Source organism: Bactrocera dorsalis, chromosome 3 (assembly GCF_023373825.1).
Source record: "Bactrocera dorsalis isolate Fly_Bdor chromosome 3, ASM2337382v1, whole genome shotgun sequence".
NCBI lineage: Eukaryota > Metazoa > Arthropoda > Insecta > Diptera > Tephritidae > Bactrocera > Bactrocera dorsalis.
In genome coordinates this window covers 91,863,620-91,887,712 of record NC_064305.1, presented here as the reverse complement: position 1 = coordinate 91,887,712, position 24,093 = coordinate 91,863,620, and the positions used below count along the sequence as shown (strand labels likewise).

The 24,093-nt window shown below is 38.3% G+C and overlaps 2 protein-coding genes across 9 annotated transcripts in view; both read right to left on the bottom strand.

Annotated features, from left to right (window-relative positions):
* Nucleotides 1-5,293, bottom strand: part of LOC105230551 (RING finger protein nhl-1) — a 36,108-nt gene extending 30,815 nt beyond the window's left edge. For 3 of the 8 annotated variants that reach the window (XM_011211362.4, XM_011211368.4, XM_011211370.4), the window contains exons 1-2: nucleotides 5,073-5,293; nucleotides 4,832-4,967 (exon numbers count right to left, since the gene is read on the bottom strand). The gene's annotated coding sequence lies outside the window, so the exon portion shown is untranslated. Of the gene's footprint in view, nucleotides 1-4,831 lie in introns of all 8 variants that reach the window. The other 5 variants (XM_011211366.4, XM_011211369.4, XM_019991886.3 and 2 more) reach the window with 4 other exon arrangements.
* Nucleotides 5,294-18,208: 12,915 nt separating this feature from the next.
* LOC105230549 (E3 ubiquitin-protein ligase Topors) lies at nucleotides 18,209-23,855 on the bottom strand. The gene is made up of 4 exons (XM_011211361.4): nucleotides 22,682-23,855; nucleotides 22,439-22,617; nucleotides 22,036-22,353; nucleotides 18,209-21,973 (listed from the first exon to the last, which is right to left on the bottom strand). Exons 1-4 carry the CDS (start codon nucleotides 23,222-23,224, stop codon nucleotides 19,465-19,467), a joined length of 3,549 nt encoding a protein of 1,182 aa, XP_011209663.2. The 5' UTR covers nucleotides 23,225-23,855; the 3' UTR covers nucleotides 18,209-19,464.
* Nucleotides 23,856-24,093: the final 238 nt, after the last annotated feature.

The following is a 24,093-nucleotide window of genomic DNA, read 5'->3' as shown; positions in this document are numbered from 1 at the left end:
GGACAACAAACGACGCCTTATTTTCTCCCGCTCTTTTGACATTTTATTTTAGTAAGGTTTGCTATTTCATCATGGAAAGATAGACGATCCAACAACGAGTCGAAATTATTAAAATTTTCTATCGAAATTCGGAGTCAGCTTTAAGAGCGCTACGTCCAATGGTCGCCATAATCGTCAGATCAATAATTGAGAGTTTAGTGTAAAAATTTGAATCCACAGGCACAGTACAAAATGTTTCCGAGAATAATGCTGGCCCTAGCGCATTAATTCATGAAGCCCCAAATCAGTCTTTCACACATCGTATTGGGCATCTCTGTGACGTCGTTGTGGCGGACTTTGTGAAAAGATCTTGGTGACATCCTAACAAAATCAAATCGTCGCAAGAACTAAAGCCTCTTACTCGCCAGAATCGTCGAATGTTCTTGAATCGGGCTGAGCAACAACTTGAAAATGATCAATAAACAAAAGATGCATTTTCGAACAGGCAGCAATCCACACGTACTCCATGAGTCACCATTGCATTTCCAGAAAAATTACGGTTTGGTGTGGTTTATGGTCCGGCGTCGTGATTGGGCCGTACTTCTTTCGTGATGATGAAGGCCGGCACGTTATTGTGAATGGGAATCGCTAACGCTCAATGATAACCGAATATTTTGGGTCCGAATTAGATGATATGGATTTGAACAATATGTGCTTCCAACAAGACACACAGCGAATGTCACAATCGATTTATTGAAAACCAAGTTTTCTGAACGGGTTATCTCACGAAATGGCACAGCCAATTGCCCGCCGCGGTAGTGCGTTTTGATGGCTATGTATAATTTCTTGTGGGCCTACGTCAAGTTTAAGGTTTATGCCAACAAGCCAGCGACGATTGATGAACTTCGGATGGATATCGAACGTGAAATTTCAGCGTCTGGACTTCTACAAACGTGCCCGAGGTGGCCACGCAAAAGAAATCGAGTCCCATACATAACAGCAACGAATGTACCATTTCACAGGAATAAAGAAGTTTTGTAACGCTCTTATTGAAAACCCCGTTATATATGTACATATAAAAACATTGTCCTTTAGCACCACTGAAAATTGGACCAAAGTTTTTGAAGTTCACAGTGTAATTAAAGATTCGGGTTTCTACCAACTGACATGTTTGGATAAGGAAGATACTTGAAAGCATAACAGAAAAGCTTCAGTTTGTTATACTTAGAACACATTCTTATTAATGATATTCTCCCCCGCAGTTCCCAATATATAAGTTCCTAAACTGTATGCATGCGCCCAACTCTCGCAACAGAAGTGGTTTTTACACAGATGTAACCCTGTGAGCTTTCTTTCTTTCTTGTAATTGTCACTTCCCAGAAATTTTTATTGCGAATATGCAGCGAATGCCTTTGAAATAAAAATTTTTTTAATGCCGTATTTGTAGTGACAACAAAGCAACTTCAAAGACATGCGTTTCGGGTCAACAATAAACAAGCGCATTAATGGCGACTTAATAAAAACGTAATTTCTATCAAATTAATTTTGCAGGCCAAGGCGAATTTTCACATCATTGCCATATAGTGTATGGAAAACAACAACAGCAAAAAAGGTACGTCTGAGTGTGACGCGCATTTTGGTATTTAGTTAAACGAAGAAAATGTTTCTTTTAGAGACATGCCCAAAAGGAACAAAAAACTCGGCGGAGTTCTTATGAGCGCTCAGGCAATTAAGTTTGCAGCAAAATCCATTTAGTTGGATTTCATCTTAATAAATTGTTAGCGTCAAGCTACAAATGGCTTCCTTTAATATCACTTAGGAGAAAGTATGGAATTTTTTACAGTATATATGTAAATATATAATATATACACATATAGTATATACTTATATATGTTTACAGCAACAAATTTCAGTGCAACAATCCTGACTTTCCTTCAGGTATACGAGTAGTTGTGTTAGCTGCAGGGCAGGCAGGATTTAATAGAAAACTAATGGACTTAACATGATCAAAGGGAGATATTTCGAATATCTATTTGAGAATAAATTTAATAAATTTGATTTATTTGAAACATGCGCTTATTACATTTGCTTGTCGCACACGCGAACGTAGTCACTATATGTACTTATATACATATATACTACATACAGATGTATGTATGTATGTATATTTTGTCCGACTTTCTCTAAAAGATTTTCAGTGATATTTTGCATATACACGCGCGCACACACTCACATACATAATTATAGCAGCACAATTTCAAAAACGAAAATTGAAAATTAAGCTAAATTTAGAAATTTACGTATTGCAGACACAGCACACAGTCGCTGTCATAAATATTGGCACTAGCTAAAGTGGAGCAAACAAAAGCGGACTGTGGATAGCCGGTTGAGAAGAAAATAAAAAATAAATAAAATTGAATAATTAAAGAGACAAAAAACAAAGACGGTGAGAGGAGGTAGAGAAATTAGAAATTTGGTATAGTAGACAGCTACTTCATTTATTATTGAACAAAACAATGTAAACATTTAAAGGAGAATGTGATTATATGAAAAGAATTACAAACAACATGTCGAGGTAAGACATCACATAGGAAACTGTGTGAACTGAGGAAAAACAACAGTAAAAAATCTATAGAAAGTATGAGCGACAGTTGAAACTGCAGAACACATATCGGCACCTCAAATGCAGAATAACGTAACATCACTATTCATAAGTTTACAGGCGAAAGCAAAAGGATGTAATAGAAATCACTGAAAGAAACAAAATTTGAGATGTGGTTATAAAATGGGTATATATTGGTTATATATGGGTTATATTTTGGTTATATATTGGTTATATATTACTTATATATGAGATATACATTGGTTGCATCTGACAGCGGAAGTTGAAAATTTTAGGCTATACTTATGAATATAATGTAGTGAATCGTAAGCAATAATAAGCTCAATTTCCATTTTTTTCTTATAAGTTCTTTTGTATTCTAGATAACGATATATCTGCGGTACCAATACAGTTATCTAGCCAGGAAGCAAAAGTGAAAAATTGTTAAAAAAAAATAATTATCACAAATTGTAAAAAAAATCCTTTGAACTTTATAACCCATACCCCATGCTCTTATATCGTAAAATTTACCAAACAATTGTAGAGAATATCTATGTAATTTTGAGTACGAAAAAAATTACTAAAAAAAACACTGCCGGTTCTCACATTAATACTTTTTATAATTTTGACAATTTGAATTCATTTGCTTTTCCGACATTTTCCACAACTGTTTAGTATCTTTCCCTTACGCCTAAAGGTATGCAAGCGTTTTCTAAATTTTTAGAAATAATATTCAAAGTTGGAAATATGAAATTATGATAAGTTTTTCAGCGAACTGCGCCTGTAAATGCTGAAAGAAGATTTAAAATCGCATGCGACAAGGCATTTCTTTCATGCGACTTTTTTTTGTTTAAAAATAGTTTTATATTTTTTGTTATAAATACATATATACGTATATATTTAAAAACAAATATTTTTTACATATATTCTACGGCTCCGTAACGAAGCGAATCATGAGATCAATGCAGACTGTAGGCGATAAATAATTTTTTTTCAGTTTTTGGACAATTTCACAATTTTAATGGGGCGAATATTTATGAAAGTCATCTACATAAGCAATTGTGGTTCAGGTTCTGAAAATATTGTAACATGTTTGAGAACTATTTTCATTGCGAAAGTTTTGTTTTCATACAGGGTGACACCTTATGGCGCTCATGGCTAAAAGCAGCTCAATTTTGAGTTGATAAGGAATTTTGGCTCACTTTTTTCTAGAATTTGAGTTTCAAAAATTGTGGTAGGTTTTTGGAATTACAGAACTTTTCCTTATTTTTGTTTTTTTTTTTTAATCCGGAATTATTGCATGCGAAATTTTTTTTATACATATGATTTTAAATTCGTCTATTTGGTAAGTTTTCAACTGTTCCTCAATTGTTCTTAATCAAAAACAACTATTTTTCATATAGTTCTTAAGCATGATCTGTATCCCCGTTATAGTCGTATACAGCATAAAAAACTGTCACAAAGTATATTGAACTCAAAAGTCTTATTGTCACTTTTAAATTTGTTCCATTATATTTGACACCCCTTTATTATTGTTTATTTTCATTATTATTATTATTTTTAATTTTAATGTTTATTTGTCGGTTTAATGGGGATATAAAAGCGAAATGCTTGCATGGCATTCGTCCACATTTCGTTCCACTGCTTTGTTCGCGTTCGTAATTCTCACACGCTTTTAATTCGTACTCGTGCTTCACGCTGTCATTTCAAGACCTATAAATAAATATCCACACAAAGCACCAACGTATAAAGAATGTGTGAGCAGCGCTGAAAATACACCCGAAAGCGTTGTGCTAAAATTACCGTAGTTTTATTTTCATTATCTTTTTTCGGTGCTACTATTTCTGATTTCGTTTTGCACACTGAACGTGTTCCAAGTTGAAGGATTTGCATTTGCGTGGCAAAAAGCGAGAAACACTTCAAATGACTTTTCACACTTTCACATTATTTTTATATGTCTATACATATGTACGTTTATGTCCAGCATATAACTGTATATTTAATAGTGAATTTCAAATAATTAAGAGCATATGAAACATTCAACTTTTTTATAGAGCGCGTAATTTTTTTTTATAACTTATTCAAAGCATTTTAGTCTTTTTATTTATTTTTAGGTGGCTGTGGGCGTAGAATACAGATTTTGGCTGCGCACTTTTACATAATCACTAAATTTCCTCTACATATGGTTCACTTGATTAGGCTCAAGTGAAATTCCTTTAGTTTCGGGATTAAGAAGTGGAGATAGCTTACTTTTCGTTGGCTGCTGAATGATCTATAGTAGTTTTTAACCGATTACGCTCACAGGCGTCACAACGCATTCGTTAGACCCTTTGACACCTGCGCTGACAGGGGAGGGGTTGTGCACTTCGTGGGTGTTCTGTTCGAGCTGTTGGATGATTTTATTAGAAATTAATTACAAAACTTTCACTTTAAACAAAAATTAACATTTAATTAGAGCACATTTCAAGTGAAATTAAATTTGTGGGAATACCGCCACGTATGTTGTAACGCACACGCGCGCTCAGGCCCCGGGATCACAAGAATTCTGAAATTTTCTTTGTACTTTGCTTGCCGTCTCTTCGCCCGAACTTTCAAAACGATCACCAGAATGCGAACTTTCGTCGCGCAGCCAAACGCGGCCGCTCGTACACTAGAAGTGAAGAAATATCGCAGACGGAGAAGACCGCCTCGAGAAATTTGGACAGCGTCAAGCATGTGGAAGCGTAGCGCATAAAGCTCACTCGGCACCTACATGTGAACACATACATACATACATATGTACATGCTTATATGTTCGTATGTGTGTTGGTGGTGTATATTTTTGGTGGCCCAACAACAATCAATATAGAAAGATGAATGTAGATCTATTAATTATGACTCGCCTTTTGCTTTATTATTTGTCATAGCAAGGGAAAGGGTGAGCCAAATGCCACATATTACAGAAATATTTTTGTTTTGTCCGAAAAGATAAAGGCGCATATAATTATGGTTCTTAGACATGCAGAAATGAAATTCGGGGAACTAAAGCAGTTCGCCTCATTTAAATTAATAAATAATTGAGTGGCTAAAACAAGCAGTTCTAATAAGATATGTATTGTGTGTTTGTATGGGCAGTAATTACTGACTGCTGTGAAGTTAATGCTGCTAAATGCCAGAAATTCGCTAACATTGGTCTGCCACTTTTCTCCAAAGCTTCTTTAATTAGGGTTCTTCTCACTTTCCAATCACAGCTGTATACTTATGTGTGAATAAGCTTATTAGTGAGCGATTCTATAAACAATACATTTTATTACTCATACGCCTCCGCAACCCAAGGCTCATACTCATAAGTATATATGTGCGTTTAAATATGTATTTGTGTTTGTGTAAACATGTATTTCTTTTAAATGTTTCAGCACTGCAAGATGATGTAGGTGTTGAATCGAAAATAACATATAAACAACAACTAATAAAACATATAAACAACATGGGACGAGCACAGTGGGCAAATCATGATTTCTTTGTTATTTATTCTTAGAAGCCGATCGATATGAAATCGGCCGATAGAAACGAACAAGGCATAATGTGAAGAATTATCTGGTTCTCATCTACTTATATTAATATTATTGAACTATATTCAAGCGATCGCTAAAAATAGATGCCTAATATAAAATTTTCAGGTTGGTGGCTAACAAGCTTATGATAGGCGAAGGGTTAATCAATAACAGGTTCACATATAAATAAAATATATAAAAATTAGTGTTTAAAAAGTATTTAGTTCTAGGTTTGTGATTCCCTTAAGCATCTCCTTGAAAAATTACTCATAGCAAGTTAGAGTTCAGGTGGCAACTCTACTAAAGAGTATGATTTTTCTGTAAATTTTTCTTTGATTTGATATCGAAAAAATGTTCATCGTTATTTTAACATTATATACTAATATATAATAAATAAATATGTTTGTATTAGTTCTGCTAAAAAAGCTTTATATAAACAAAATGGAAAAAAAATCAGTGAGTGTAAAATTAATAAGCAAATGTTTCTACATATACAAATTGAATAGTTCTTCGGTCGACTATCAGAGGAAAGGAGTGCAAAACAGACTTTAATTTTAGCATAAAAATACATACAGACGATTACTCACCTGCTCTATCCCAATTTACCTCGGCTAACGTAGTTTTGGGTTTAATTTTAGCTTTTTCGATTTCTTTTTCATTCGTAGGTTGTTGGACTGGAAGTGACGCAGGTAGTTATGAAAAGTTTTAGTGGATAAATAAACTCTCCCTAATTATCATACACTCGAAACAACTTAACTGCTTGCCTCTGTGCCTTCGAAGATCTAAGAGGCTCAACGAAAACACATCATAATCGAGAAAGTAGATTTTGGAGACTCGCACTCACATTACTGCATTACTTTATCTTCCACATTTACATGCACAAACGACAGTTTCCCCAAATAAGCAATTTTTTAAGCCATTTCTAATTGCAGGTCCCTTTACAGTTTTATGACCGCTTGATGATATCCTTAGTACTCAAATTATTCCATTCCACATTGTCAACTTAAGCTTTTCAAATAACTGCAACGCAGACAGTTATGTACCTGCACTAACGGAAAATTTGGCATCACCGGATATCCGTTCATAATTGCGGAGCATTAGCTCACTCACATGTGTACACCCTCGTACAGCGTATGAGCCATGTGTGTAATTACCGGCGTATTAGTATGCAGATCTGTGTAGGTCTGTGGAGCGCAAGCCCACCCACGCAGCTGCCGCCACCACTGTTACTATGACACATCGCGCAGTTGTAACCGGAAACAATTTGTTAACTTTCCACCAGAAATTCAACCAGGCGAGTCCCTGAAACGAGCATATCACCACGCCAATATCCACACACTCACTCTTCTACACACACACACATGCAGGCATACAAGTATGCGTGGAAACTTTGCGCCGTAGATGAAGTCATCACTAACTGCCGATTTGTCTTTGCTGTCAGGTGAGTAGGCATATGTGTATGGAGAGTGCCGATCATCCCATCTCCAGTGAATTTCGATGTTTTTGGTTCTGCTTTGTGGCATATTTTTTCCATGCTTCTGTTACATATGCACATACATGTGTTATCAATCATTGATATCTCAGGAGAGTGCACGACAATTAGCACCACACACTTGTTTCGTAAGTGACAGAAAACCCTTCTGTCTTCGGTAACACCGTTATGCATACATCATTAAGTTTTCACTCGACTGATTGACATTCCTTACGACTCTTCGCTTTTTACAACCCGTCTGTCGAACAGCTCCACCACCGTCTGCCAGTAATTAATCACTGGATAGCAAACTAATTTTGGTGTCGGCATTTCATGCTGTAAAGCCCAAGTAATTAGTGCGTTAATGGGGAAAACATCTGACGAGGAGGACATTTACGCACCAACACTCCCACTTAGTTGGGAAAATTTAGGAACGAAAAGTTTAATTGAAATAAATCACAAAACTTGGCACTTTGTACCCAGCTCTACTTTATTAATAGAGTACCATCTGATCATATTTGCCCCGGACTGACAAAATATATTTTTTTTTCAGTTATTTTAACACTCGTCTTTATTATCACCCTCAAAATGTGGCGTACAATGATGTCCACGCTACATCCAATTTCCCAAATACTTGTTGAAAGTCTTGGCAGTGACTCCAACATGCCTATATGAGACTTGGATGGAAGTTGGGCTCGAAGTGACGAGGAAAAGTCGCAGATTATCTTGATATATAAACGTGGGAAGGGCACAAAAAAGACTAGAGATTTATAAGGACCAGTCCGGGTCAAATTTGGTAAAGCTAAGCTGTAATAAATTATGGATTCCATAGTAACAAAGCCACAGCCAATATCAGCCTTCAAGAACTTGATCTATGATAATTTGTTGTCAATAAAATAATATAATTTTTGAGTAGCACAGGGCCTTGTTTTCCACAACTTTCAAAATAATGCGGTTTCGCCTTAGAAGCTTTAACCAAAGAGCACTTCTAGTGAAATTTGTAACTTAAACTAATCCAAAAGTGAACGTCCTTCAATGAAAGTTGCCAACGATCGAGAAAACATATGATAAACGTCATTATCTTTTTATCTATATATTAAATATTTTCCACACGAGTATATTATTTATCCGGGAGTACGCAAACCGCATCCTTACCTTCGCAGACACATAGATCTCTACTTCCTTAGATTGGCAATATTGTCAGCTCATCGCGTCTGCAAATTCAAATTTAGCTTCTGTAAGCAATAACTTCCCATTACAGCGCACTTTGCTGGCAACTTCGCCAACGACCCAACACTTACTTAAACTTGCCACTTAGAATGGCATAAATTTCTTTACTTTATTGAGTCGCAATTTTTCGCCTTCACTTAGTCTGCGCTTCATATTGTTGCGCTAAGTAAGAAACATTTCGTATTTGCTCACAGTAAGAGTAATTTACTTTCTCGGAGAATGCGCCAAAGGACAGAACGTGGAAAATTGCGACACAAAGGTTTAATAAATATCGTGAGACAAAATTGCACGAGACACAAATTTCTTTTAATAAGTCAAAGGCAATGTGTTTGTGAGCAACAGGTCCCAGGGAGCGTTTCGAGGTATTGAGTTAAAGCAACAGTAAATAAAAATTCACATTAAAGCAACACATACATAAGTAATTGCACGATGTGGGTGAATGCAGTTCTGAAGAAATGAAACACTTGCTTTGCTCCCTGATTTTCTTGGAAATCTAATTTTTCTAATTAGTTTCGAAGGAAAATTCTTTTTAATAAACTATTAGACTGTTTATTGCATGTACGCAGTTATTCAGGAGTTGAACATGTAATAATGTCATGTGACAAAATAGTTTCGAAGAATCTAAATGAAGTGCTCAAGCATAAAACTAACGACTAACGGACCAAAAACTAACAAGCGACTTCATTCGAAGTCAAAACTAACCAGAGACCATAATAATATGACTTCAGCTATGAAACTAGTGAAATCTAAAGGCATAAGCCGCCCCTAAACTACTGATGGTCTTCATTTTAGGTTCTTAAAGGGATTTCCAAAAGCGATTTTAGATTTCATGACTATCATAAATTCGACTGTAAACGCTTCTGTTAGCCAAGTTGCCATTTAAATTGGAGAAATAAATACTTTCAGTTTGCCTTTCACCTGCATTTATTTAAGGGGACTTTATCGGAGTGCAGATACATCATGCCGCATTTTATAAATAGCACTTTTTGGAGAGGTATCGAAGTAATGAGCATGAGCCATCATGTGCTCATATGTAGCAGTGACCTTAATAAATTTACGACAATTAAGGAATTTCTGAAATTGCCATTTCAATTACATCTGAACACTTCCTGTTTATTTAGACATTTGTTTCCTGCGGTCGTGTGCTCGTAGCGCCAGCAACACCAACAAATGCTGATGTTTATAATTAAATAAATGCAACAATTTTCCCGTTTGCTCAGCAATAATTCAAACAAATGTTAGCAAATGAGCCACAGTCGTTACCACCAGAACGCAATTTATGTTCACCATTTGTTGTGGTCCTTTGCGGAGCAGAAGGTATGGCGCCTGAGACGGCTGGCAGGCCTCAGAGGCTTGACTAAAAATACACACAAATACAGGGTAAGACAGACATTAAAGGTGAATTTCCAAAGTTCGAGGCAACCATCTTTGCACTGAGCGGCGAAATGGGATGTATAGGAATCAAAAATTTATGGAGCACCGGTTGGTCCATATTAACTAGATTCTAAAAGCACTTAGTTAATTGAATTTTTGAGTTTATAGCTGATTTTTCACACTATCTCTCCATTGATAGGCTTTATTGCTGGACCGCGAGCAAATTTTAACGTTCTCTTTTCTAGTTGATTGTCCGCAGTTCCATTATAAGTCAAGGTACTGTCAAAAATTTCAACGTCAATAGATTGCCACTGTCATATGAATAACCCTATAAGTGTATACCTTACTACTCTATCCTTTAAGCGTGCAATTAGGGCGTTCATTCTACTTAAATTTCATTGATGCTAATTTTCGCCAAGAGCAAGCCGATTCACAGTTGCCAAAATCATTTCTCCATACTGAAATGTACACAGGTATATTCGCACATATATACACACATACAAACATACATGGGCCACACATTAAGAATTTCAATTCAGACTGTCGCAAAGTTTGAACTTCGCCTCCGCCCATTGCTACATTGCGAGCTAAAGCCGTGTGGGCTCAATATGGCGCCAAATTGACACATAAATAATATTTAATGCTCCAAATCCAAACCTTCAGAGCTGGAAAGTTCACGTATACCTAGTACGAGTATCTACTACGAATGTATGTGTGTGTGCTAAAGATTGTAGCAATAACGCGGCGGCTTAAGCTGCAACAAAAAATGTTGCACAAAGTTCATAGGCCATGGCAACGGTGATAAGTTGGGGCACCGTCGGCAGGCAGTTCTTCGTTTTATTCTCTGCGCTTTGCAAATCGTTTTTAGAGAGCGCTAGACGATTTATGTGACCATTTTCGGATTTGGCAACTGTCATTTCGTGGTTTCACTGCTGACTGCGGTTTTTGCATGCGGAGCGCCCTTTCGACCAACGTCTGCTACGCTTTTGGGTTGACTATCGAAATCAGTGGTTAAAACTAAAAGTGAAACTGCAATGGTTGTACCAATTGTAAGACATAAAGGGCAGCAATATAAATGAACTATTCAATACAAATGTTATTTATTAGCAAGCCAACTTTAAACCAGCGAGATATAAGCAGTTTGTTGATAGTGTTTACGGTATATATCGTCAATTATTTACTAATCTCTTTAAATTCGTGTTTAAACAAAACATTTTACAAGTAATCGCCCTAAAAGCACTTCACGCGCTGCAGTCACGAGTTAGCTTCTGCATTCGAGCACGACTCTGGCACTCCAATTCGCCGAAGGTCATTTGAATAAATTATGAATGTTTATCTCAGTATGTATGTATATAAATGGAACAAGTCGTTATCGGTAAGCACTGATGATTCTCCAGCAAGTAGTACCCTTTCTCCAAGTGATAAATGTTCCTTCCCGGCACCGCGTTGTATGAAATATGGAAGGACTCTAAGCAATATTAGTCCGAATAATGCGAGTGAGTGTGTGGATCACGCGAGTAATGCTCTAATGATTAATTGTATGACATATTTCTCACGCATTTTTCAGCTTTTCATATATTTACGGTTATTTGTGGCTTGTTGCTTAAAAAAATGAAATAATTATAATATATTATGGACCATATGTATACGAGTAAGTTACATATTACAGGGGTTTGAGGATAATTTTAAATAATAGAATTTACGAGTTCCATCGCTAAGTGCATTCATAATTACTTCTTCTGGTTTTTTGACGATTTTTGTGGCTCCCTGGAAATAATGTATAACTTTTAACTTTTGGGAGGGAACTCTACCGCAATTACCCCACCCGTGGAACCGCGCGTGGTCATATGGATTCGATACATCAGTATGCGCACAGATTGAGTTCTCTAATCTAGTCTAGATCATGTCTTCAAAGGCGGTCTCCTACATATGTTTTTAAGATTTTTTCGAAATAATTCATTCTCAATATATTTTTTATTTGGCAAATGTCATTATTGGGTAGTCGAAAAAGTCTTTTCGTCGATGAAATTGTGGAGCAGATTGACCAGGACCATCATAAAACGGTTTTGCACCGTTTAATAAAGACTGGCTACAAAAAGAAGCTCATTGTTTAGGTACCACATGCATTGTCTATGAAAATTTTTAATGAACCGAATTAACATCCGCGATTCTTTGCTGAAACGAAATGAAATTGAACCGTTTCTGAAGTTAATGGTAACAGGAGACGAAAAGTGGATCAAATACGACAATAATGTGCAAAAAGATCATGTTCCAAGCAGGTTGAAGCTCAACAGATGGTCGCAAAGCCAAGATTGACGCCTCGAAAGGTTGCTGAGTGTTTGGTGGGATTGGAAAGGATTTGATCCAGCCTGGTCTACTGGTTCTACATTTTACTGTCAAAAACTGATGAGCAATTGAAGCAAGCAATCGAAAAAAATTGCCAGAATTTATCAATAGAAAGGGCTTCATCTTCCATCAGGGAAACGCTGGACCACACACATCTTTGATGACTCGGCAAAAACTGGGAGAGATTGGCTGCCAGATAGCCCTAACATTTCACCATCGGAGTACCATTTGGTCAATGCAGAACTCCCTTAATGGAGTAAAGTTGGCTTCAAGAGAAGTCTGTGAAAATGTGTGAAATGTCGCAGTTTTTCGCCGAGAAACCAGAAAAGTTTTAAACTGAAGGAATTATGTCTCTAGCGGAAAAATGCCAAAAAGTGGTCGACCAAACTGGTACATAATTGTTTCAGTTCAGTATAATTATAAAAAAAGAAGTTGAAGTTTGATTAGAAATACGAAAAGACTTTTTCGACTACCCAATATTAGTATGCTGTATATAAAAATCAGTCAATATAAGTATCTTCGTGCTAACGAATGACTTAATGCCGAAGATACCTTAAAGACATTTAAGTATATATCATATAATAAGCACTCATAAGAGAATAAAAAAATTTAATTTTTAAATACATAGAGGACCTGAAACATAATTCTACTACTTAACTCTCTATTTTCATAATCAAAGTAAAACGATTGCGAACCATTTAAACTCTTCCATCGCAAATTTCCGCACGAAATCAATCAAAGTTCTTGCGAACTGCTCAACAACGCGGAAAGTTGAAGTGCAAAAGTGCACACTAACTGAAATTGCATTGGCCCACGCCACCCACTGGAAACCCGCTCTCCCGCGAAGGCAATCGCGGCAACAACAAGGAGGATGAAAATGCGAAGACAATGTCCTCTGTGCAGATGGCAAGCCAACTTGGAGAGGGATTCTAAAACAACAACTCCGAAAACAGCAGTGCATAAAAGTCGCCCAGCTGCTCATACTAAAACTTAATCGTTTCTACTACATAAATACATACATACAGCATAGACATAGTGGAGCCGAGTCACTGCAGCCACTATCAAAAACAATTTCCATTTGAGCGTTGTGCTTAAACACTGCAACAAATTATAGTCATTCGGGAAGGTTAAGGAGGGCGACTTGTGGATCAGTAGCCGACCGCCGGATGAACCAGTTGAATGCGGCAATAAAAGTTTTAATCCATTTTCAGCGTGAGCATTGCACTGACATTGAATTAAAGTTGCGAAATTCTTGTTAGAACCACAAAAACAACACCAAGCCCTTCGCACTGTTTGGGCAAGGTAGAGGGGTGGCAGTATTGTGGAAGGTAAGCTGCACAAACAAATTTCGTCATTTGTTGCAGCACGGAAATGGCATAAAATTATTTTAATGTCGCTCAAAAATGATTGTTTGCTGCATTTAGCGCGTAGCTGCTCCCATAGCTGAGCCCAGCTACGGAATACCACATTGGAAGAAAGGAAAATACTATTGCTTCAACATATGTACCTACGGGACGTACTTATTTTATTCCTTAGTATCGCTCAGAACTTATAAATTTGCCCTGAAAAGGAATCTAATGAACCAAAGCGTTAACTTAGGCTCACATACCTCAGTGGTCCCTGTGGAGTAATTATATAGTTTGTACAAAGGTCTGTTAAGTTGACGTAACCAATGAGGTCGGGCTATTTGAATAATGAATTTTCGGAACTAAACTATATTGTGAAAGGATAACAGTTTAGTTATAACTATGAGGCTTTGCTCTTCTCTCCTTATTCATTACGGTTCCTTCATATGTGAGCGCAACTGTCAGAATGGCAATTGATAAGAAATTAACGCTACTAGCAAAAAAACAGCTGATTTAAATCCACTGACTTTATATAATATACCATAATTTGGCAAGTGTGGCTAGTGTCAATGACTTCATACATTGCTTCTATAGAACCGTAACCCTCAAAAAGAATTTCACTTTTATGTTTTTGATAAAATTTGTGGAACAAATAAGAATGTACTACAGAACATTTTTACATACAAGTGAATAGCCGAGTTTTATGTTCTATGGAGTCTTTATGTGATGGAGGGCTCTAGAAAAGACCACACTTGCAAAGACACTCGAGAGCGTTCAACGAGTGGCGCTCTTCAGCATGTGTGGTGCACTAAAGTCCACTTCAAGCAAGGCACTTAACGCGATTTTGACCAAAGTGCCGGGGTTATAAAAAGAACGCGTATCTGAACATTCACATATCCTCACACACCTTGACTTCATACCAGGTCATCTAGATCCTCCTTCTCTGTCCATATACTGACGAAGGAGCTATGGGTGGAAGGAAGCCGTTGGAGCTCATCTTTACGGTTGGGTCAAAGCTTGGTGGGAAGGTTAATGGAGGGGTTTACTGTCGGGATCTCTCTATCAACTCCAGTTTCATACTTTCTAACAATTGCAGTGTCTTTGAAGCCGAGAATGAAGGACGGTCAACTCATTTACAGTGCGTTCAGAGTTAGTCGAGGAATGCCTAACTTCGGTTTTGATCTCTTTGTACTAGTTGTGGAGCTTTTAACAGGTCATTGCCGTATTGGCGTCCATGTTGTAAGGTTGGGACTCTTAGCAGACACCGTTTGCAGAAATAATTTGGAAGAAGATGAGGTGGAAACGACTTAACACTTCCTTCTTGACTGTCCCGCGGTTGGAAGGTCAAGGCTTAATCACTTGGGAGCGCATACCTTCAGACATCCCACCGAACTAGAGGGAGTTGAAATTAAGCGCCTATGCAAATTTGTATTGCCTACTAACACAGAAGTTCTTATTTTCTATGACTTCACAAAGGACTACATATACCATCGATCAGCCTTCTAACCGAACCTAACCTTATACCCGATTTCTACTAATAATTCTGTAATTGAACATCTCTGGCAGATGTTTGACCGCAGTTCTCATTTTATTTGTGCATTTCATTTCGGAGCGACAGCCTTTTTACTAATATAACCCTGATCCATGTTCCATATTAATATTTTATGTTGATAAATTATCTTCTACCTTTGCTGCAGGTAAGCACATCAATTCATTTCGTAATCTCTACAGTTTTTGTGCCAAATTAGGGTTGCAGTTGCCAGCAACTTTCAACTTCAAAAGAAGAAAATTGAAATCACATTTTCATTAAATAATTGGAATGCGTGGATGGAAATCGCGAATTGCTGCGACGCAAATAAATGAAATTATCCTTCTCGTTCATGGGGAAATTATCCAATTTTGAATCACCAACACATTAAAACACGGTTTAAATGCGGCGTCCACGCAACAAACATAGCACACACAACACATGAAAAAGTACACGTACATACATACATATGTATATAGAGAGAAAAGGCAAAAATTATTGCAAAAGAAGCAGGAAAATAAGAATATTAAACTGCCTTTGAGGTGCGGCAGGCAAAAGCGTAATTTGATTTCCCTTCTTTGACAGCGGCTATAAAGGAGAGGGATTACCGATGCGGCTTGAAATTCTCGTTAGTTATTATAAGTGCTGACCGCTAACGGCATATCAGGTAAATTAGTAACGATAATCATGGACTCGAGTTCTACACGGCTGAAACCAGAAACCGAAAATGCAGTGTCACACTAAGGACTTCGATAGCCACAGGTTGCATCTTCGAATGTGGAACAAATTCGCTTCGAATGTTCCACAAATGCACATACGCCGATTCCTCCACAATATCGCCGGTGTTTAAAACAGATTTCCATTGGGGTTCACCATCTCACATACATATGTACATATTCTGCACTTGGATGAGTGTATTCGAGTTTATATATTTAAATATAAATATATGCCATACGAGCAGGTAATACTCGTATTACATTTATTTTATTGATTATATTTACCCACATATACAGTTTTTAATACAATATTAATAGCGCTGATTGGCAGCCAATATTCAGCTCAACGCAGCTCTGCAAAGCTTATCGCTTTGGTTCCTAGAAATGTGCTGTTTGTGAGAGGTCTCCGCTTGAACGTGATTTTATTAGCATTTCAAAAAGCGCCTCTCGCGCACACACCCTTCGCGGACTCTCTGTGCCCACTGAAGAATATATTTACATGCATATTTTTATTAGTTATTTATTAACATTACAAAAATGCAGGAAAAAATCAAAAAAGTTAAAAGTCTCAAAAAATCAGTACCTATATAATGAACATAGTCATCGGAAACAAAAAAAATAACGATTATTAATCTAGAATAGTGTCGATATGTCTGATTCTACGGAAAATTAGGATTTTTGATTGTTTCGAATTTTTTTAAAAATAGTCAAAATTGTCAAAAAAGTCTGGCGGTATTTTCGCTAGTTGGCGCTGAAAGCGCGTAGTTTTAGTTTTATTCGTCGCATCGGGTCATGCTATACCTTTTTGGAAAGCTCATTTCACGCGCTAACACGTGTTTGATTGATTGTGGTTTCTTTTAAGTCGTTCGTGAGTTATAGCGTCGCAAACATGGAGCAAGCAAAATAAAGAGAAAATATGGCATATTTTACATACAGTACTACTACGATAAAGGCAAAAAGGTATCTCAAGCCGCCAATAAAATTTGTGCAGTTTATGGTCCCGATACATTTTCCATTTCCACCGCACAACGATGGTTTCAACGTTTTCGTTCTGGTGTAGAGTTGGTCAAAGATGCACCACGCTCCGGAAGGCCTGTCATCGAAAATTGCGATAAAATCGCTGAATTGGTCGAAAGAGCCCGGCATAATAGCAGCCGTAGCATCGGTCAAGAGCTGGGCATGAGTCATCAAAAATTCATTTCAATTTCAATAAAAAAAAAACAAATCAATAAAAATACCGCAAGAGTTGTTTGACAACCCAATATTAAACCGTGGTGCGTCTAAAAACAAGAAAAAATGTTAACTTCAGTTTTTTCTATACACAAACCTGATTTTGATATCTCCGAAAACTGAGTCTTAGAGACTGCATGGGGAGAAAAGGACGTATTTCGAATCGATATCTCAAAAACTGAGGGAGCGCGCACATACAGACAGTTAGACGGGTATGATTAAGTCGACTGATCGTTCTTCTTTTTGTAGGCTCTTCAACGTTTCCTGCTGGGTGTTAGAAACTTCGTGACAAACTTAATGTGGGGTATAAAAGTATGTTCATGTACATATAGTACATACAGGGTTTGTCAGGAAAATAATAGGACTGAGTCGATTTAAAAAAAATTATTGAACCAATCGTCACAATTCTTTAAAAACTTTCAAAATAGACTGGCAGCGCTGCCAGCGCGATTTCAACGATTGAAGGCCTCAGGGAAGGCATTCTCGCAATAGCCTTGAGAGCAGAGGGACATGCTGCTTGGATTCATCGGCCTTTTCAGGCAAGGGCTGTAGGGCGCCTGCGAAAGCGTTGGGATGCCCGCCTTGGTTAGGTGCCTGTTCACAAGAAAAGCGGTGTGAGTCGGGGCGTTGTCGTGTTGTTACTTCCAAATGGCTGCGATGTCTGGTCGGACCCGATTGACCATTCGTTTGAGTCTCTTGAGACTTTTACGTAAAACTTGGCGTTGACAGTTTGTCCAGGAGAAAAAAATTGCGGTTGCACAGACCTGACAGTCGATAGGATGGAGATCATTACGGTTGCAAATACATACACCAAACTTCTTCCCCAAGCTCTTTTGAATGAAAACACTAATGCTTTGTGATATTTTCTTACATTTATTAACGCATACGAATCGAATATACAGATGACATGCTTACTTTTTGGGTTTACTTGTTTTACTTGTTTTGTCTATGGAAATACTTCTTTGTATTTAAGTAATATATGTATATTGTTATATAATCTTAAATAGTACACAGTATGTTTATAAGCAGCTCTTAATAAAAAATCTATCAATTATTATTTTACTGAAGGGAAATTATGTAGACATATGCAAAATTAAACGTTCTCCGGGTCACAGGTTCGTAACGAACTTCCCGTTGTACGTGCCTTATACTTAACTAAATATACATACATACATATATATGAATGAAGAATGCTTTGTGTGCTTCATTTTTGTACAGACTACCCTCCCTTCCTCATAGGTTTGTTTGTATGTGTGTGTGTGTGTCCATAGCTTTGGGCACCAGAGCTTCTTAAATGATTTCGTGCGACAATTTTTGTTGCTTTGGGTTTTCAAAAATGGTCTCATAACCATGCACATAGAGATAAAGAATCAACGGGCTTGTGGTTAACTTCACACCTAATACTTACTTATAGAAAAATGTAAGAGCGAGAGCGAGAGAGTGGGAGTAACTGGAATGACCTTCATTCAAGTTCGCTTTGCACAAACAATTCTGGTTCGTAAAGCGCCAATTAAAACGAAGGAGCAATTTCCATAATATTGCGATATCGCAAAGAATAAGACTTAACCTAGAACCAGGTCACTATAACTTTTACAGTTAACCGTTATACTTATGAATTTTGTATTTACTGAGAAATAATCTTAAAAATAAAGTATAGGATTTATATTTATTACTTTTAATAAAATATAATTATTAATAACTTTACACCACTGGTCCATATAAAAGCTTGCTGGTGGACGAGCTTTAATTGTTCCACGCAACTATTTTGGGCACCGTCTGGAAACCAACAAGTCATATTGTTCAAACATCTCTTAAACATAAATAAAAGGGGCTTGCAAAGTGTTGTCGCTTAAATGAAGGTGTGCTCTTAAATCTGGAAACTAGAATATAGCACTAAAACTATAAGGTTATGTATGACCTGCAATTGCCTTTTGTAGCATCAATTCATACAATTTTGGAATTCTCTTGTCAATCGCTAAGATTATTTTTTTTTTAAGTAATGCTTGCGCTTGCGGAAAAATAATGAATTCAAATTCCGGCGGATGAATTATTTCATTGCTCCTCTTGCGGCGTTTCTAAATTTACGAAATATTACAATTCATGCATTTGTCACTCGGCATCGCTTTGACTTCCCTCGGCGTCGTAGTTGAAGGGCATGACGAGGCTCGTGTCGTGTTGGTTTAAAAAGATGCCGCCTACATCATCTTCGATGCCGGGCAGTGAAACCGCCTCCGCTTCAACCTGCTGTGGGGACAGCCCGTCGGTGTCGCAGCTCTCGTGGCCATCAACACTTTCGCGTTGCGTCGTGGACACTCCGGCTTCATTAGCCGGCCTCGGGTTTGTTAGTTGATCTGCGAGCCATGTTGGTGTGCCCAGCAGTTGGTGTAGGCTCAGCGCATTTTCATCCGTCTCATTTTCGTTGTCATTGCCATCGTCTACTTCCTCGTCCTCTTCCTCTTCGCCACCACTAGAGGCTGAATACAATGAATGTGATGTTGCCGAGGTATCCGAGGTTGATGAAGATGTTGACGATGTTTCCGAACTGTTGAAATTGTCGTTCTCATTGCAGTTATCGTGCTCATGTTCATCGCCATTGTCGTTATCGTTGTCGTTTGTGTTGTTGGTTGTGGCTGAGGCGCGCGAAATCGAGCGGTTATTAGCCGGGGTTGTGGTAACGGTGGTGGCAGTCGTTGTTTGCGTCACCGTGGAGGAGAATGTGTTATCCTCTTCCATTGCGATATTTACGGCAGTTCTTTCGTTCTCATTTGTTGATGTAATGCACACATTTTGAGCGACGTCCAAGCTCTCTTCCCCCGCCTCTACTAGACGGCTGAGACCGCTATTTTCATGCGTATCACTGTCGAAATTATCTTGCTTTGTCAAAGCGTCCAGTTCCTGCAACTCACCCACCTGTTCTGAACTTGAGGGCATTTGCTCAGTACCGTTATTGGTATTCCCGTTCGAGTTCAATGAGTCGCTGCCCTTTTCACAGTCGATTAGATAGGCGAGTGTTTTATTAATCTTTTCCAGGGTGCCGCCATGTTTTTCTTGTTCTTTGAGCGCTTGCAAGCGACGCTGCAGTTCTATCAAATTTTGGCTGTCATCGCTTGAATATTCAGAGTCTGAGCTCATGGCTTCAGTTTTGAAGTGTTTGGAGTCATCACTTGGCGCTTTATTTGTGCTGGGGCTCAGCTTTCGCTTTCGGCTATTCGTGCTGCTGCTGTTCTGACCGCCACTGTTGCTGCTGCTGCTGGTGGTTTGCTGTGGTCCTTTCCTTCGTGAGCGCTTTGGTTTCTGGTTTCTTGAGCTACGTTGCGATTTCGTACGGTGTCTTTTGATATTGTAATCTTCATCATCACTGTCACTACTGGTGGATGTTGAGTCTGTATTGGACGATGTGCAGCTGCTCTCATATATTTTCTTGCCCCTGTGCATGGTAGTTGATGTTTTCGGTTGGTTTTCGTCTTTTCCTCGATTGCTGCGCAAGTTGCGCTTACGTCGGGAAGTTGTGCTGCGCCGTGAACGTTCGTATATTTCCTTTATGCCTCTACCGCCACCGGACGACCGCAAGCCCGTTGATGTGCTAGCACCTATATTATATAACTCCTCACGATCGCGTGCCGTGTGCGAGTCAGCCTCTTCCAACCCGGTTGTTATTTGTGTTGTTGAACTGTTTTTGATATCTTCCAACTCTCTTTTTTGTTCTTCGTCGTCGACACTGGCAAATGTTGATTTCCGCAAGGGTTTTGATTCATCCACGAATACCACGTCAGAATCACTTTCTGAATTTAGACTGACAAGTTCGGGTGTACGAAGGTGTGGTGGCTTGCGCTCCAACACGAACTCGCATTCATCACTACTGCTTGAAGTGAGTTCAATATTCTCTGTAACGGTGGGCTGTAAGGGTCTATTAACCGAAGAGCTGGAAGTTGTCGCTTCTTCGGCTGTAGAAGTTGAAGCTGCAGCCGTTCCCGCAGCACTTTCGTTTGCTGTGCGCGAAGTCCCCGGCTCAAGGGACGCTTCAAGGTCATCCAGATCAATAATATCGCCACTGACACGATTATGTGTACTTAGATTAATCGCTGCAGATTGTCCACTACGACCATTTATAGAAACTGTGACGCCAGGTGCCTCGGTACCTTCTGAGGTAGTACTAACCGTGAATGACAGTAACGCTCCTACTGATCCACTAACCGACGAGTTACCTGAACGTGATAGCACGCGGAATTCTCCGTCGTTGCGTGTACGAGAGTTGCGGCTTCTCGTTCTACGTTCATTGTCATTTGAAGCATTTCCCTCATCTGACGATGCGGACGATGAGAACTCTATAACGATCTCCTCAGGTGTTTGTGGTAAATAGTGTACAGCTCGATCATAACCGATCATGTCGTAGGGTGAGCGCGCGAAATTATTTAGTTCGTGTATGAAATGCGAGGTCTTTGCTCCAAGATAAGGTTGCAGACGGCGTCGAAATGCAGGCGATAAGATGTTTGTTTGCAGAAGACTCTCATTGATACGTTCCAGCAACGAAGATACATTATGCTCCGTGTTGCGCAACAAGCAAACAATGTCACGATTGATCCATGGCATAAGACGATGCACTTGGGCAGGATTATCCCTATTAGTCACAAATTTTAAAATTATATCAAAATAGTAATTAAATGAATTCAATGTAAATACCTGTAAAATCTTGCTGTGCTTTCTCGGAATCTTCCCGTTATATCACAAACTGGTAGGGCAAAAAGACGTCGATCGTATATAAAACGACGCCATAGTTGACTCAAGGTGCCACTGCTAGCTATGGCATCTGGTTCCTCTTGTCGGTACATATCCAGCAGTTCGTTGCGATAAACGAGATGATTGTACACGCTGTTTCCGTTGGAACTATTGCCATGTTCTCCATTAGACGCGGCCATGTCAGAAGGATAGAATATACCGCTGCTGGCGGGACGGATGCGGTGAGCTGAATTTCTACGACGCGGCAACTCCCAGTCACGTCTGCAATTTATTTTTGCAATCAGTCAGAGTATAATAATGTATGCGAAATACAACATCATTCCTGGGTTATATTATGTATACTTACCCTTCCACGACTACAGCATCAAAAATATATGGCAAGCTCCGTAGAGTGACCTCCACAGGACGATGTGGAATTTGTACGGTAGGCGGCTGTACATGGTACTCTTCAAACTGATCAATCGACTTCACATTGTGTATTATAGATTTGAATGTCTGCTTGCAGAGTGGACACTCCGGTTTTACCTTTAAAAATTTAGAATTATTAACATTTGATAACCGATTCGGCAATTGAGCAACGATGACTTACCTTGCTCCATTCACACAGGCACTTGAAGCAAAACTGATGCATACAGGAATCCGTGAAGCATTTATTTTTGCAACGTCCTAAGCAAATTGCACAATTCGGTGGCGGTGATGCCGCCCTCCGAGCATCACCGTTATTGGCTGACTCACCATCATTTGTGCCTTGTTGGTTTTCGTCGCCCTCACTTTCACTACTGCTAGTAGAGAGCTCAAATAATTTTATACGCATTAGAGGAGTTAATGTTTGTGGTAAATTTATGTCCTCAGCTGCAGCTGGTGCAGGAGTACCATGTTCTGGTACAGATTCATTGGCACTGGATGTAGAACTAACAGCATTGTGGTTGTTACTTTCATGTCCTTCAGTTGCTCCTTGCGAGCTTCTCGCTGAACCTGAACGACCACGCCGGGACGTATTGGACGACATAGCCGAAGTTCTTGCACTTGAATCAGCAGCTGATGCAGGCCGTATATTGTTGGATAAATTAATGTACGAGTCTCCGGTTTCACTAGTAACTGCCGTACCCTCAACTACTGCTGGGGTAGACATTTTGATCTATTTAAATTTTCGCGTTTAACAATTAATTACTTGTTTTTTTTCTATTTAATATTTAATGAATATTTGTGCTAGTGTGTGCACTTTATAAACTCGCACTAGACCATCGGCTGCAATAACAATTAGAGGGTAGTCGGTACGATTTGTACTCTAAATAAGGTTTTTACGAGATGTACGTATTCCGACTATTGATATACACTATATTCTTTTCAATTACAAGCAGATATTCTTAGTTTGAATTTTCTATCGGCGAGTTGAAATCGGTAAATTTTTTTTTTTACTTTTACTTCACTTTTGACTTTTAAATTTGTTATTACTTGATTTCGTATATGCTTCGCCCTTCTTTCTCACTCTCCGCACTTTTGCAGCAAATGAATAATCTCGATATCCGCTTGCAAATTTTCACGTTTTTCGAGGACCATATTCTAAATGTTTCTTTTTCCAAATAAGTATTTTTTTATTTCTTAACCATATTTAAACCACAAATTTCCAATTTCTACATTGTAATAGTAAGAAAATCAATATTTAATCTTATATTTTCAACAATTTTTGCACCGTACACAGAAAGTTTGGTAACTTTAATCGGACATTTCTTTGGAATAGGCGAATGGTTGTATAGCTTTGTTCGATTTGCGATGAGAGCAAGAAGGCGCATGCAGCCAAAAATTTACAAAAGCCAGCTGATTGTTGCTTGATGTTGTTTTCTTCTCAAAGGTAGGTGTCTTGGATGAAAGCCTCAATTACAAGCCTAATACCATGTTCAGACCGACAATTAATCAATCGATTTCAACTGTTAAGTGGTTTATTCCACTAATCTTAAAAATTTATCGAGATTTCGCCATACAAAAATGACAGTTCCAAAT